The sequence below is a fragment of the Balaenoptera musculus genome, chromosome 2 (assembly GCF_009873245.2).
Source record: "Balaenoptera musculus isolate JJ_BM4_2016_0621 chromosome 2, mBalMus1.pri.v3, whole genome shotgun sequence".
In the NCBI taxonomy this organism is placed as follows: Eukaryota; Metazoa; Chordata; class Mammalia; order Artiodactyla; family Balaenopteridae; genus Balaenoptera; species Balaenoptera musculus.
The window spans coordinates 138596335-138609457 of NC_045786.1; the positions used below are offsets into that span (position 1 = coordinate 138596335).

Genomic DNA, 13123 nt, shown 5'->3' on the forward strand with positions numbered 1-13123 from the left:
ACCCTGGGGCAGGACTCAGGGGAAGAGAGATTAAATAAAGTAAAATACAGAGAGTACCTATCAATCCTCAATCCCTAAACACAGAATGTATGTCTTTGAGCAAATTCAGTTGTTGGTTGATCATTTGTAAAATTCTCACACATTTCATAAATTTCAAAATTTTGTTTTGCTGCTCTATTTTATTAATGACAGAACTCCTAGATTTTCTACAGTAGGTGGAAGCTTCTAGCACAACGTTGCTTTTGCATAATGCAAACACGATACCCCTTTACCAAGAGCATGTTAAAATACTTCAAGTCATCTTTGCATTTTCACTGAATAGTTTTGTAAAGTATTGAAGCACCCGGTATGATTATAATTGTAGCATTAATAATTTCACAGAGGAGTTTCCCCATGCTTATGCTGATGTTTATTTGAAAGTACTCCTGGTGGCTATAGGCAGATCCTACATTTCCAAAATGTGCATGATTAGTTCATTGTAACTTTTTAGTGTAACTGATTTAAGTCTGCATTGTTACATTAAGATCATCCACTGAAAATGAAATCTGTCCAGGCAAAGCTGGGTGACTTTGATAAGTTACCAAACATCTTAGTTTCCTCCTCTTCAAATGAGTCTAATAGTATTTACTTAAGTCGTAAGGTTGAGGAATAAGTGAGACAATGCATGTTTTACTCAGTGCCTAACAAATAGAAAAAGCCCAATAAATGGGCCTTAGATGTAGTTATTATTAAACCTATTTGCTTCTAATTATATTCATAGGTGCTGTTGTGATGGTTAAGCATTTTTTGCAGTTAGCCTCAAATCTTTTGAAAATTAATCACCTCACATATCCTCTGTGAGCTTAGATTTTATTAGGAAATTCACAAAAACAATTCCCATATTTTAATTCATATACAGATGTTAGAAGCTGAAGTTTCTATAAACCAGACAATTGCTGACTCTTACGTCACCCAGTGCTTACAACTTCTGGACACAGCAGAAATAGAGAAGAGGTAAGCTCTTTGGGACTCGTAATGGTTGTGGGCCTGTGGAAGGCAATGAAGCCTGGCGGGCCTTCCACCATGTGAATCTTGACCACATCAGTGCCTGCGGCCATGTCATTGGTAGACCACCATGGGGCGGTCTTCTGACTTTATATTAGGATGGAGTCTTGCTTCATGGCTGTAAAAACATCAGGGGCCCTTTTCCCTATGGTAGATGGGTGGGCTTAGCAGACCAGATGCTTTGCAAACACCCATCCACCTAGTACCATTAACTAAGTTTTTACCCCAAAGGATTTTTCTATAGTGTGTTTTCCTCTCTACCTTCAGCCTCATGATGTTTTGCTATTTAAAAAATAAATTTCAAAGTGCTGCTGTTCCCAGTAGGTAGCTATGTCACAGTTGTGAAAGAAGAGACTTCTTTCTATGCTGTGTACATGAGGTTGGGGTCTCTGGGGAGTTCCAGTCAGGCAGAGCAGAGCCCCTTAGGCAGCCTGGTGACAGTAACTGTACCTGCTTGCATAGCTGCTGAAATTGCCAACAGAGCCCGGAGGGGCCTGGCCTTAAATGACCTCTCCAAATGTCTCCATAGGCATTATTTTCCTCCCCATGATCACCCATATACCTCTGAATCTTCTTTCAACATAACTAAGAAATATAAAACCCATTTTTCCTAGCTCTGAAGTAATAAAATCCAAGCCAATTTCAGGATGATTAACTAGTTTTGATCTGATCAGTACGGCAAAGCGTGACTTTTCCCATAATAAATGAAAGGCCTTATTTATCATGTGAAGGACGTTGTTTATCTGGGAAAGAAATAGTTGAGTAGTTGCAGAAAGCATATTCTTTATTGCTGAAATTATGTAGCATACAACCCTCAAGTAATCGATAACATTACAAGGGACCTACCTGTTCATCTGTTTCCCGTTGATCCCATGTTTAGTTTTCCATAAAGCACTTGGCATAATCTGTGTTAAAACAGCTTAAGTTTGTTTAAGGCAGTGGTTGTCATGCATCCCAGCAAAATACTAGGCCATGTGCAATTATCTTGTGATAAACGCCTTTCACCAACCCACACACTGCCCCTGCCCCAGCCCCAAGTTCCCCATCATGTTTACGTTGAATGGTGCTCAGATTTAAAGAAGTTTTTTTCCATGTAAATTGTGCATATAAATAGCAAATCTAAGTTCCTATTACACGTTGATAGTTATTTTTTCTACACGTTGATGTCAGAATTCTCTAACCATCTATTTTTCCCAAGACCGGAATTTGTTTGGAAGTTCACGAGGCTGAAGGAGCGGTGGCAGAGCGCCGCCCAGGGCGTTCGGCAGAGGAAGAGTGACATCGATGAGCTGGTGAGCCAGTGGCAGTACTTCACCACCTCCGAGGGGGACTTGCTCCGCCTCCTCGCCTACACCAGCCACCTGCTGTCTGCAGTGAAGAGCCAGGACTGCTACAGCCTCCACCAAACAAGAAGTCTGATCCATGAGCTGAAGGTAGGACATGCACAGCAGCGGTGTGGGAACTACAGGGTGCTCTTTATTTGGAAGATGTTCGTCCAGCTCAGGTTTTGTGTTTTCCGTGACGTTCAAGCGTGCTTTCTGCGATGGGGAGGCCAGCTGGTCATGGGGACCCTACTCAGCCTTATCCTTAGCCTTGTGGGGTCAGAAGCCCAATCTTATCCATTCATCCAGAAATAGTGAAGCTCTCTTGGGCTGTGGGAGTAGAGACGGACTGGAGATGGGTAGGTAGAGTGGGGAAGTTTGGGGTGACAGACTTTTAAAGCACTGACTAATGTATAAATGACTACCACGAAGTAGTAATTTACAGTGGGACTCCTGCTTACTCTTGAAGGGTGAATTCATTTAGGCAACAACGTTTCCAATCAGAAAGTTGCTTGATGAGCACAGGACTAGAATAATTAGTTGGCAGTTCCCAGGGCATGTTGCACTGAGCTATCAAACCACACTTCACTGTAGAGTGACAGCTAAACAAAACAGCACCCTTCTGAAATCCTTTGCTTGCCTCATTCATTTATCTAGGCTTCAGATATTAACTGAGTGTCTGGTCTTTGCTGGTCACTGTTCTAAGTGCTGGATATATGGTGTGGACCAAGAGAAGACCTCTGCTCCCGTGGGGGCAATCAGACAAATCAATAAATACTAATTTGTCTGATTGGTGGGAGAAATCAGGCAAATCAAAAAATAAAGGAAATATCAGATTGCAACATGGCATATGTAGGTCATTAAAACAGGGCCGGTGATGGAGAGGCTGGGTGACTGCTTTAGATTGAGTCATCTCTGGGGAGGCAACATTTAAACTGGAACCTGAATGACAAGAAGAAACCAGCTGTGCAAAGATCTGGGGGGAGAACCTTCAGACAGAGGGAAGAGTTTTCCTGAGTCTCCAAGATGGGAACAAGTTTAGCAAAGCAGAGGAAGAAAGAAGGCTCATGTGACGAAAGAAGGCTACATGTAGCCAGTGAGACAGCAGTGATGGAAAATGGACTTGATAGGCAGTCAGGGAGGAGCATTTTGGAGGGAGGTGAGGTAGCTGGATGACAGTCTGGATAATAGGAAGCCATTGAAGTTGGAAGAGGAAGCAACTCGATAACGATTTGTATTTTTTAAATGTCCTCTGGCTGCTCTGAGGAAGGTGGTTTGGGGATTGGTGGGGGTCAGAGAAGAAGCAGGAATGCCAGTGTACTACTTCTTTATTGCCGCATCACAACAAACATTTCTTATTCTCTCTCACAGTTCTGGAGGTTGTCAGGGCTGTTAGGTGGCTCTTGCAGGGGGCTCTCAGGCAGTTCTGGTCAGATGACGGCTGAGGCTGGACTCATGTGAAGGCTCCCTCACTTTCATGTCTAGTACTTGAGCTGGAAAGGCTCAGACAGCCAGGAACTGGAGCAGCTGGGGCTCCTTGGGCTTTGTTCCCTGTAGGCTCTCCACTTGGAGGCTTTCGGTAGCCAGACTCCTTACATGGCAGCTCATGGCTTCAAAGGTGCATGTCCCAAGAAAGATAGATCCAGAGAGAAGCTGTATTGCCTTTTTAGACCTAGCCTCAGACGTCAGCCACTTCCACCATCCTCTATTAATCAAGGCCATCACGCATGCCCACAGGGGTTCAAGAGGAGGGGGGAGAGGGAAGGTTCTAGAAGAGCATGTGGGGCTGGTAATATTGTGGCCATTTTGTGAAAAATACAGTCTGCCATAACTCGTTAGGCTATTTCAATGGTCTTGGGTAGTTTTTAGGATGGATAAGACAAGGGTGATCACAGTGACGATAAAAAGACTATGTTTGTAGGTAGGGTTTACAAGACTTGCTTATGGTTTGGATGTGGCAGGTAAATAAAAATCTAAATCCAGATGACTGTAGGTTTGGGGTTGAGCATCTTGGTGAATAGTGTGCTGTTGACCAAGTCAGGGGAGACTGGACAAGAACCAGGTCTATTGATGAGTTCAGTTTGAAGCGGCTAACAGACACATATCACAGTGGCTGTGTTGAGCAGTACTGCATATTAGAAGGACAAGTGTGGAGGGGCGGTGTGTTCCTTGAATTGCAGTTTTTCTTGTGTGTGTTTCTCCTTTGCATTTGGGTTATCCTGAGTATTCTCAGAAATATCTTTATAAATCAATGCTCTGTTGATTTTTTTTTTAATATCAGCTTCCATTTTGGAAAATGCCCATATTATGTCTCCCTTGAGAAATTTGAAAATAAAGGAAATCATATACGCAACAGAAATAAAAACTATTTAATTTTTTCTCCTGAAACCAAATGCTTTTGGAAATATAAAGTTTTTACTTCATTTTTGTATTATAAATACTTAGTTTCAGTCCCTTTTAAAGAAAAGCCTATGTGATATCCAAATGGAATTTTTTAAAGCTATTGCTTTAGTCTAAACACTGATGTGTATATTTATGTGCTTAAGTGTCTATTTTTGTATTTTTACCTTTTTTGTTTGTTCTCTCCTTTTAAATTTGTTTAGCATAATGTGCACATTCTTACCTTGTGGGTTAGGAGCAGGCTGACTCTTTATACCATAATGGTAATGGGTATTTGCTCTTAATATCGGATCTAATACTCCAGTCATTTTCTTAATACTCTTGGATTCATTTATCTTGTAGGCTTTTATTCTGTGAAGTGTATTTTTAATTTCTCTATGCTTCTAATCATTATACTAAAATCTTATCTCTTACCAACCCTTGGAAATTATTTTAAGAACACATCATTTGGTAGTATGCTGTCTACTCAATAAAAATATTAGCCTTTGATGTGAATGAGTGTGTATGTATGTGTGTGTGTGTGTTCTAACCAGATTTGTCTAATTTATACCTAGTTTAACATTTAAGAGAAGCTCTGAAGGAAATACACACAAATGCATGCAGAGAGTCACATTTTGATCACGTCAGAGGTTTAAGCAAATTACTTTTCTTTTTTTTTTTTTTAAGAATAAAGAAATCCATTTCCAGAGGTGGCAGACAACCTATGCACTAACCTTGGAAGCTGGGGGAAAGTTACTGAACACAACTCACCTGGAAACTAAAGAGTCAATTGACAAGAGAATCAGTCAACTTCAGGACAACTGGAAGGACACAAAACTCCAACTAGGAGAGATGATTAAACAGTTCCAGAGCATTGCAGAGGTAAACTCACCATTTACTTTTCTGTTCATGATATTCAAATGCAGTACATAGAATTTTTGCTTGCTGTATGAAGATGGGAATGATTTTAGGAAATCACAATATTATGGGTTTTCCAAGGGACGTTGAGTCCTACTAATCCACAAATCATGGTAGTTACTTGATGTAAAATAATAATACAACATTGGAAAAGCTCAATGTTAATATCTAAATACTTGAGGTACTATTTTATATTTACCTTTATGAAACAGGAAACGAATTCATGTTCAATGGAAGTTCAATACTCAAAGCTAACATATGGTCTGTCTTTGGGTATGGTATATGAAAATAAACACAGTGACACTTCATCTTTCTGCTGCCTTCAAAGAATAGACTTTTCCATATAACTGAATTTCCCAAATAATTTATGATTATACCTTTAAGAACCAAAATGCTTTCTTTTGAGTGATTATTAGGAAAATCATTAATATTTTATTATGCTAAAATATCCCAAGTTGTTCTCAAGGACTCTGAGCTGCTTTGAACCTGCCCCTGCACTGCTATGCTTTTTGAGTTCTTATGTGGTTTTTATTGTTTGTCTTTCTTTCTATTTAATTTTAAGCTGTCTATTTTTACTTTTTATTTCTCTGAGTATACTTACTCCTTATAGCCCACTCTTTAATCTGTTGTGTGGGTACCAAAACCAGATAACCAAGCTTGTCAGAGATGTTTTTCTGAATACAGAATAAATATGTGCTGAGTTAGGGCCTGAACATCTCTCCTGTGAATAAAGTATCTGAATTTTATTTGGCGTATACGCTGTGAAATTCATTAACTTGCAAACATTTGTGGAGCACCTGCCGTGTTTGCAAAGCAAGGTGGTAAATGCAAGTAAAGGTTTGGTGGAAGAGATAAGGACTCATAGTTTTGTTTTGTTTCTCCCTTCACTTTCTCCTTGGTTATGTTCCAGAGACTTTATGTTGTGAGATAAGTGGCCTCTCCTTAAGTGAGGTATTAGCGTACAATTGGACCAACCCAAGAATATTTGTGTCAGTAGTACTGAGGAATAGAGTAGTGTTTGAGTCTGTGTTTGTCTATTTTTAGTAACTTCAGGAGGAGGAATTTTAGTAATATCAGGAATAGAAATTTATCTTAATGGATTAAACCCTCTGTACTTGAAAATACAGGCAACTATTTGCTCAGTAATATAAGGTTTAAGGAAAAGAGCTGATATCAAAGAAAGGCATCCACAGGGAAACTGTAACCTTAGGTCGACTCTTGATTAAGCTACTTCTAACTGCATGTCCTTGGACCAGTCGGTTTTCTCTGAGCCTCAGTTTTCCTATTTTAAATGTGGTAGTAACACTTGCGTCTGTCTCCTAAGCTTATTATAATTACAGTGAGATAATGAAGTTGATAAGCTTTGTAAACTATAAACTACTTCAAGCAGGAGGCGGCAGTCAGAGCAGTGGTAAGAAATGGAGAGTGAAACTTGGCTGTGAAAGGGTCGCCAAAGCCAAGCTATTTCTAGAAGGGGGAAGGGAGAGAGCAGAGAGATGACATTAAAAAAGAAGACAAGAAAAGTGGTTGAGTGCTTTTGCTTTTCAGTGCTATTAGAGCATATACCCAAGACTGGAAATGCTAAAAATTAATCCTTCTAGTAGCCTTTTAAATGTGAACTTTTCCAAAACGAAAATAGAAATAAGTTAGCTAGGTCAGAGATGTGGGGAGGGAGGAAGAAATATTTCGAAGCCAAAAGCAACCCAGTGGTTGAGATGAGTGAGCCACACGTAAAGCTGCAGAGAGGCGTAAAACCATCCTGCTGTCCCACATGCTCTTTTAGACCACAGTCTGCTCAAGACAAGGAGCTGGGTTTCTGCGTGATTTACAAAAAACACATTTAATAGAACAATTACATGGATTAAATTAATTATCCTCTTCCTACAATTCATTCTTAAACAACAAAGTACTTATCAATTTTAATACTGTTTTCAAACAGACCTGGGACCAGTGTGAAAAGAAAATCAAGGAGTTGAGAAACAGGCTGCAAGTTTTAAAGGCACAAAGTAAAGACCCTCTTCCAGAACTTCATGAGGAGCTCCATCGAGAAAAAGAGCTGATTAAGGTATTGAAATCTGAAGTAGTGTTCAAGATAATCACTCAGCTGTTTTCTGAGACATTGAAGTGTTTGTTTGCCTTTCGATGTCTGTGTGAAACTAAGTCTTCGTGTCCAGTTGGAAAATATTTTGCCTGTCTTCTCTCTAATACACCTTCCTGGTCACTAAAGCAATTAGAATCAATGCTTTTTGAGATCCATGTGTGAAGATGAGGAAGATTTTGCAGATCTTCTTAGGATTTTGGGGGTTTTCTCCTTCAGGTCCTCTTTCTGTTTCTCCTCTGTAATTTAAAATGTGGCCTCTGAGATTACATTGAAAGTTGTTCCCTTATCAAATGGCCTTGTCTTTGAAATGAGAGTAAAGTATGACTGAAGAATTTATTTTTTAAAAGACAATAGGTTGGGGGTTTTGCTCAAATATAACAGTTTTTGTAATACCTTCCAAACTATATTCTGCCTAATGGATACCACACTAGCAAAAATTCCTGGGTATGTTAGGACTTTGCAGAAGACAAGGCAAACTTACTGATAGGAATGTGGACCAGTTAAATTCCGAGGTCAGGAACTCCCTACATCTCTTCCCTTTCTGCAGGTTTGATGTTGGAAAGACATCAATAGCCTAATGGAATAAGGTTTAAAAAAAATTTTTTTCCTTCCTTCAGTGACTTCAGGGGTCAAATTGAAAAAAATTAGGAAGAATTGAGTAGTCTCATACTTCAAGCTGTGCTGGAAATTAGTGTCCTCCTTCCTGAACCTTTTTTCTTCATTGTAAAAATTTCTAACGTGCAAAAAAATTCTAACAACAAATAATATGACAACTACCATGAAACCATCAGCCAGCAGAAAAATAAAGCATTACAAATACAGTTCAAACGCCCTGTATGATCTCTAATGTACTTCCCCTCCCCAGAGGAATCCACATCCCTGAATTTGGTGTCCTATCATTCTTATGCATTGCTTTATCATTTTACTACATGTGTATGTAGAGCTCAGTGGAATGTAGAAGTACTACTTTTGTTTTTAAACTTTATATAAGCAGCACCATTACTCTATATGTAAGTCATAAAGATATACTCCTACGTTTCCTTCTGAAAATGTTCAAATTTTGCTTTTTACGTTTATACCTTTATTCAGTGAAGAATTGATTTTTGCATATGTTTTGAAGTAAAGAGCCGATTTTTGTTTTATTCATACGGATGACCATTATCCAGGTGCCTGTTTACTAATTAGTCCAGTGTCCAATATCAGGTTTCCGATTATGCATGGTTTGATTCTTGGTTCCCTGCTCTATTCCATTGGTCTGCTTATCTCAGCTTTTATACCAAATTATCCTGCATACTGTGTTTTATTAGAACAGATCTTCATTTCAGGTGTGAGGTACCCATCCCTCATTCTCCCACTCGAGTGTGGATATCCTTGGTTCTTTGATCTCCCACAGCTTTAGAAGCAGTTTGTCAAACTATAAGAAATCCTGATAAGAGTTTTAATGGAATTGTGTTGAATTTATAGAATAATTTGGAGGAAATTAACATCTTTTTGACATTGAGTACTCCTGTTTCTGAATATGGCATATTTCTCCTTTTATTCATGTTTAGTGTTTTATAACTTTATGTAGTATTGTACATCTTTTGTTAGATTTATTTCTTGGTGTATTACTTTTGAAGCTATTGAAAATACTGCCTTTTTCTAATTATACTTTCTGTTTATTACTGATGTCTAGAAATGTAGCTAATTTTTGTGCATTGATATTATATTCAACCATCTTGCTAAACTCTTGTTAATTTCGATAAATTGTCTATTCTTTTGGGGGTCTGTGAACACAATCACCATTGGTGAATAATGACTTTTTTTGTCTCTTCCTTTTAATTCTTATACTTTTGTTCTGTTCTGTCTACACTGGTCAGTACCTCCAGAGCAGTGTTGTTAAAAGCATTGATAACTGGCCCCTATGTGTCAGTCCTGATTTTAAAGAGAATGATTCTATCATTTCACCATGAAGTGCGATTTTTGGTGGTGATGTGTTAGTAGATGCCTTTATTTAGGTTAAGAAGGTTCCTGCCTGTCCCTGATTTTCAAAGTTTACTAGATCAGTCTACTGATCTAGACTTCAGTAACAGATGAGAGGATTTGGAGTCCTTCTCTGAGTTGACACATAGAGTTTCCTTCCATCAAGTCCAGAAACCTGTGCAGAATGTGAACCATAAACCCATGAGGAGGCATAATTTTTCCCAAGTAGGACACATCTCAGTTTCCACTGGGATCTTTTCAACTTCCATAGCCTCAGCATTCTATTTCTCAGTGGAAAGAACTGGGGAGATAGGCCAAGAGCATTGAGTTCATTCAACCTGTGACCCTATTCCAAAAAGATCCCAAGTAACCTGAAGCCTGTCTAGAACAGTGTTTAACATCCCTCAGTCACTTGGGTAGATACCTAACCATTCGACCAGTGTGACCTTTATTTTCCTCCTTAGGAAATTACATTCCCATCACAGCCAAGTTGATGTATGGAAAAATTGCTTTACATGTTTATATGTGTCTGCACATATATGATTTCTTTATATGTTTATAAAGAAATGCGTGTGTGATTCCTTTATATGTTTTATATACTAACTTTCAGTATTATGAAAACTGCTATCGCTATAGTGGGCATCTATGTTCATAAAACTTGTCAAATGATTGGGCCCTTAGAACAGTTTTATTTTCTTAAATAATTGTTTACTGAAATATAGTTGATATACACTATTATGCTAGTTTCAGGTGTACTACATAGTGATTTGACATTTGCATACATTATGAAATGATCACCACGATAAGTCTAGTAACCGTCTGTCCCCATAGAAAGTTATTACAATATTATTGACCATATTCCTTATGCTGTATGTTACATCCCCATGGCTTATCTATTTTATAACAGGAGGTTTATACCTCTTCATAAAATAATTTTTGAATAAGTAATATGGTCACATGGTTCAGAATTCAAAAGGTACACATGAAAAATTTTTCTCCCATCAGTTTCTCTCCACGGAAGCCACGTTACCAATTTGTTGTGTATTCTTCCAAAGATATTCTATGCATATGCAGACCAATATTTATATATATACACATTCATTTTTTGATCCTCTTTTTACCCAAATGGTAGTGTAGAGAAATGGGACTTGACAATCCAAATAGTAACTGAGTCCACAGGCAAAGACTTAAATGCTGTTGTGCTGTGTTAGAGTCCAGTCAAAGCCTGTGCAACACACCACTTTATGTAGTCAAGTTTTAATCACGTGTCATATGGACAATTGGAATTTTACAGGTACTTTTGCAATGTAGAAAATTTATCTAGTTAAATTAAGAAAGGGAAACTTATCTGACTGACATGTTCTCTTTTGCAATTAGTTTGGTAGCAAATCTGGAGTATTTTAATTTAAAAACAGAAACACAGTTTTTGAAATGTTTATAGAAATAAGTGAACGTCAGCCTTAATAGACTTCCACAGTAGACCTCACTCTATATATTGTTTCATTCCTTGCTTTTTCACTTAATATTTATGAACATATTAAAGCGCTTGATACATACTGCCAAATTCTTTCCTTTCAATCATACATTTTGATATTTGAGGACTTACTATACACCAGGCCTCTTGGTAGGTGCTTGGTGGGCAATGCATTGGTGGGCGATGCATTGGTGAGCAGCAATGTTGTCATGGCCCCAGCCAGTGGGGAGCCGATAGTCTAGGCTACTGGAGAGACAGACGTTAACCAGAGTCCCACTGTATGCGTACATATGTATATGTGTGAATAACTGTAAGCATGGTGAGTGTTAGAGGGGAAAAGGACAGGGGGCTGTGAGAGCACAAAACAAGGGTCCCAGTCTCATCCGATGACTCAGAGAAGACCCCTCTGAGGCATTACCTGGTCTGAGATCTGAAAGTGTCGGTAGGAATTAACTAAATATATCTGGGGAAGCATCAGGGTGAAGGACTGGGTAGCATTTCAGGCTAGTAACTAAAGAACAACAAATTTAAACAATAACTAGGAGTCATTACACATATTAAACTTGCCCCCCAAATACATAAAACTCGACACCAAACAGGATGTGGAAAAATATAGTCATTCCTTTGAGGACACAATTTGGCAGTATTTATTAAGAATCATAAAACGTCCATATTCGAAAGTTCTACACCTGTTAATTATCCTTTCAATTGTGGGAGGAAACCGAGTATCCAAACCAAAATGGATTTAAACCCAGCGGCGGATAACTTACAGACGCCTCCCTCTGTGCAGGCATCTGAGCCCACACTTCTGAGCAGGAAACGCTGTATGAAGTTCAGCGGCCTTCAGGTCTGTAGAGTCAGTGAGTGGTCAGCCTCTGCGTGTGACTTGCCCCCTTTATGTTATGAAGCTGGTAAAAGTGTTCCACTGCAGAATCTGCTCTCATCCTCTTTACTAGAATCATGAAGCTAAAAGTAGGAAACAAAAATTTAAAGTGATGGTTTCTCGTCTGATAAAGGTGCTATTTCTGAATCTCCATGCAACCTTTAAAAAGAATCCTCCAAACCATCTTATTAAATGTAAATCCTTGTTGGCAAGTTATGAAATCATGCCAATGTAGCTTTTAGAACTCTGAAAAGCAATCGGAGTTAACTGATTAATCAGAAATCACACTGATTTCTGTTGTAAATGAAATACTCTCTTCTTTCAGATTTCAATAGACAGGTATGAATAGAGATCCTTAAAATGTGCCAAAATAGAAAGAATTGGAAGCACAATAAAAATCTGGAGATCTCTTGAGTGTTTGGGCTGTTTCATTTTACCTTCTCTCTTGTGAAAGTGATTATCTTGATTAAGTCCTGGAATTCAAAAATGTTTTAATTTGACCAATACTTAATTTTTAAAAAAATAAGTGTTTCCAGGGCCAGAGGAAATTTTCTGCTAACCCATCTCTGGCAATTATTAGGGAACATTTTTTTTTCTTCACTTATATTCATTGTTTTTGAAAGTTAACCAGAAGAATTCCCTTTGAACAGAAGCTGTTATATGATTGCCACATAGCAACAATGCATTTCTTAAGGTGTTTTTAAAAATGGGAAATCACATTTTATACAACGTTCTGTAACACAGTTTCAGGATTAAAAGTGAGTGTGTATGTGAGAGATTGTTGCTAGACTCCAAAAATACTTTCCTCAAAATAAAGGTAAAGACCTACTTGAGTTTAACATAGAACTAAGTATATAAAAGTCTGAAATACCTGAGGAAGTGAAAATAAAGGTAGAAACTAAGTTTTCTTTTGAGAAAATAGGTGGTGAGGAATTGGCCAACCACAGCTGCAGACGCTGGCCCTGGGCTGTTTCTCATTCAGAAGGTCCCGCCCCCTTTCCTGGCCTCCCCTCCCCCAGAGTCCAATCAAAGTATTAGCC

General features: G+C 38.5%; 1 protein-coding gene across 8 annotated transcripts in view; it reads left to right on the forward strand.

The window, feature by feature from the left end:
- SYNE2 (spectrin repeat containing nuclear envelope protein 2) overlaps positions 1 to 13123 on the forward strand; it is a 313385-nt gene that overhangs the window by 260894 nt on the left and 39368 nt on the right. For all 8 annotated transcript variants that reach the window (XM_036839615.1, XM_036839636.1, XM_036839653.1 and 5 more), the window contains 4 exons: positions 899 to 993; positions 2243 to 2477; positions 5433 to 5627; positions 7603 to 7728. In XM_036839615.1, the coding sequence (XP_036695510.1) occupies positions 899 to 993; positions 2243 to 2477; positions 5433 to 5627; positions 7603 to 7728 (651 nt within the window). The remainder of the gene's footprint in view (positions 1 to 898; positions 994 to 2242; positions 2478 to 5432; positions 5628 to 7602; positions 7729 to 13123) is intronic.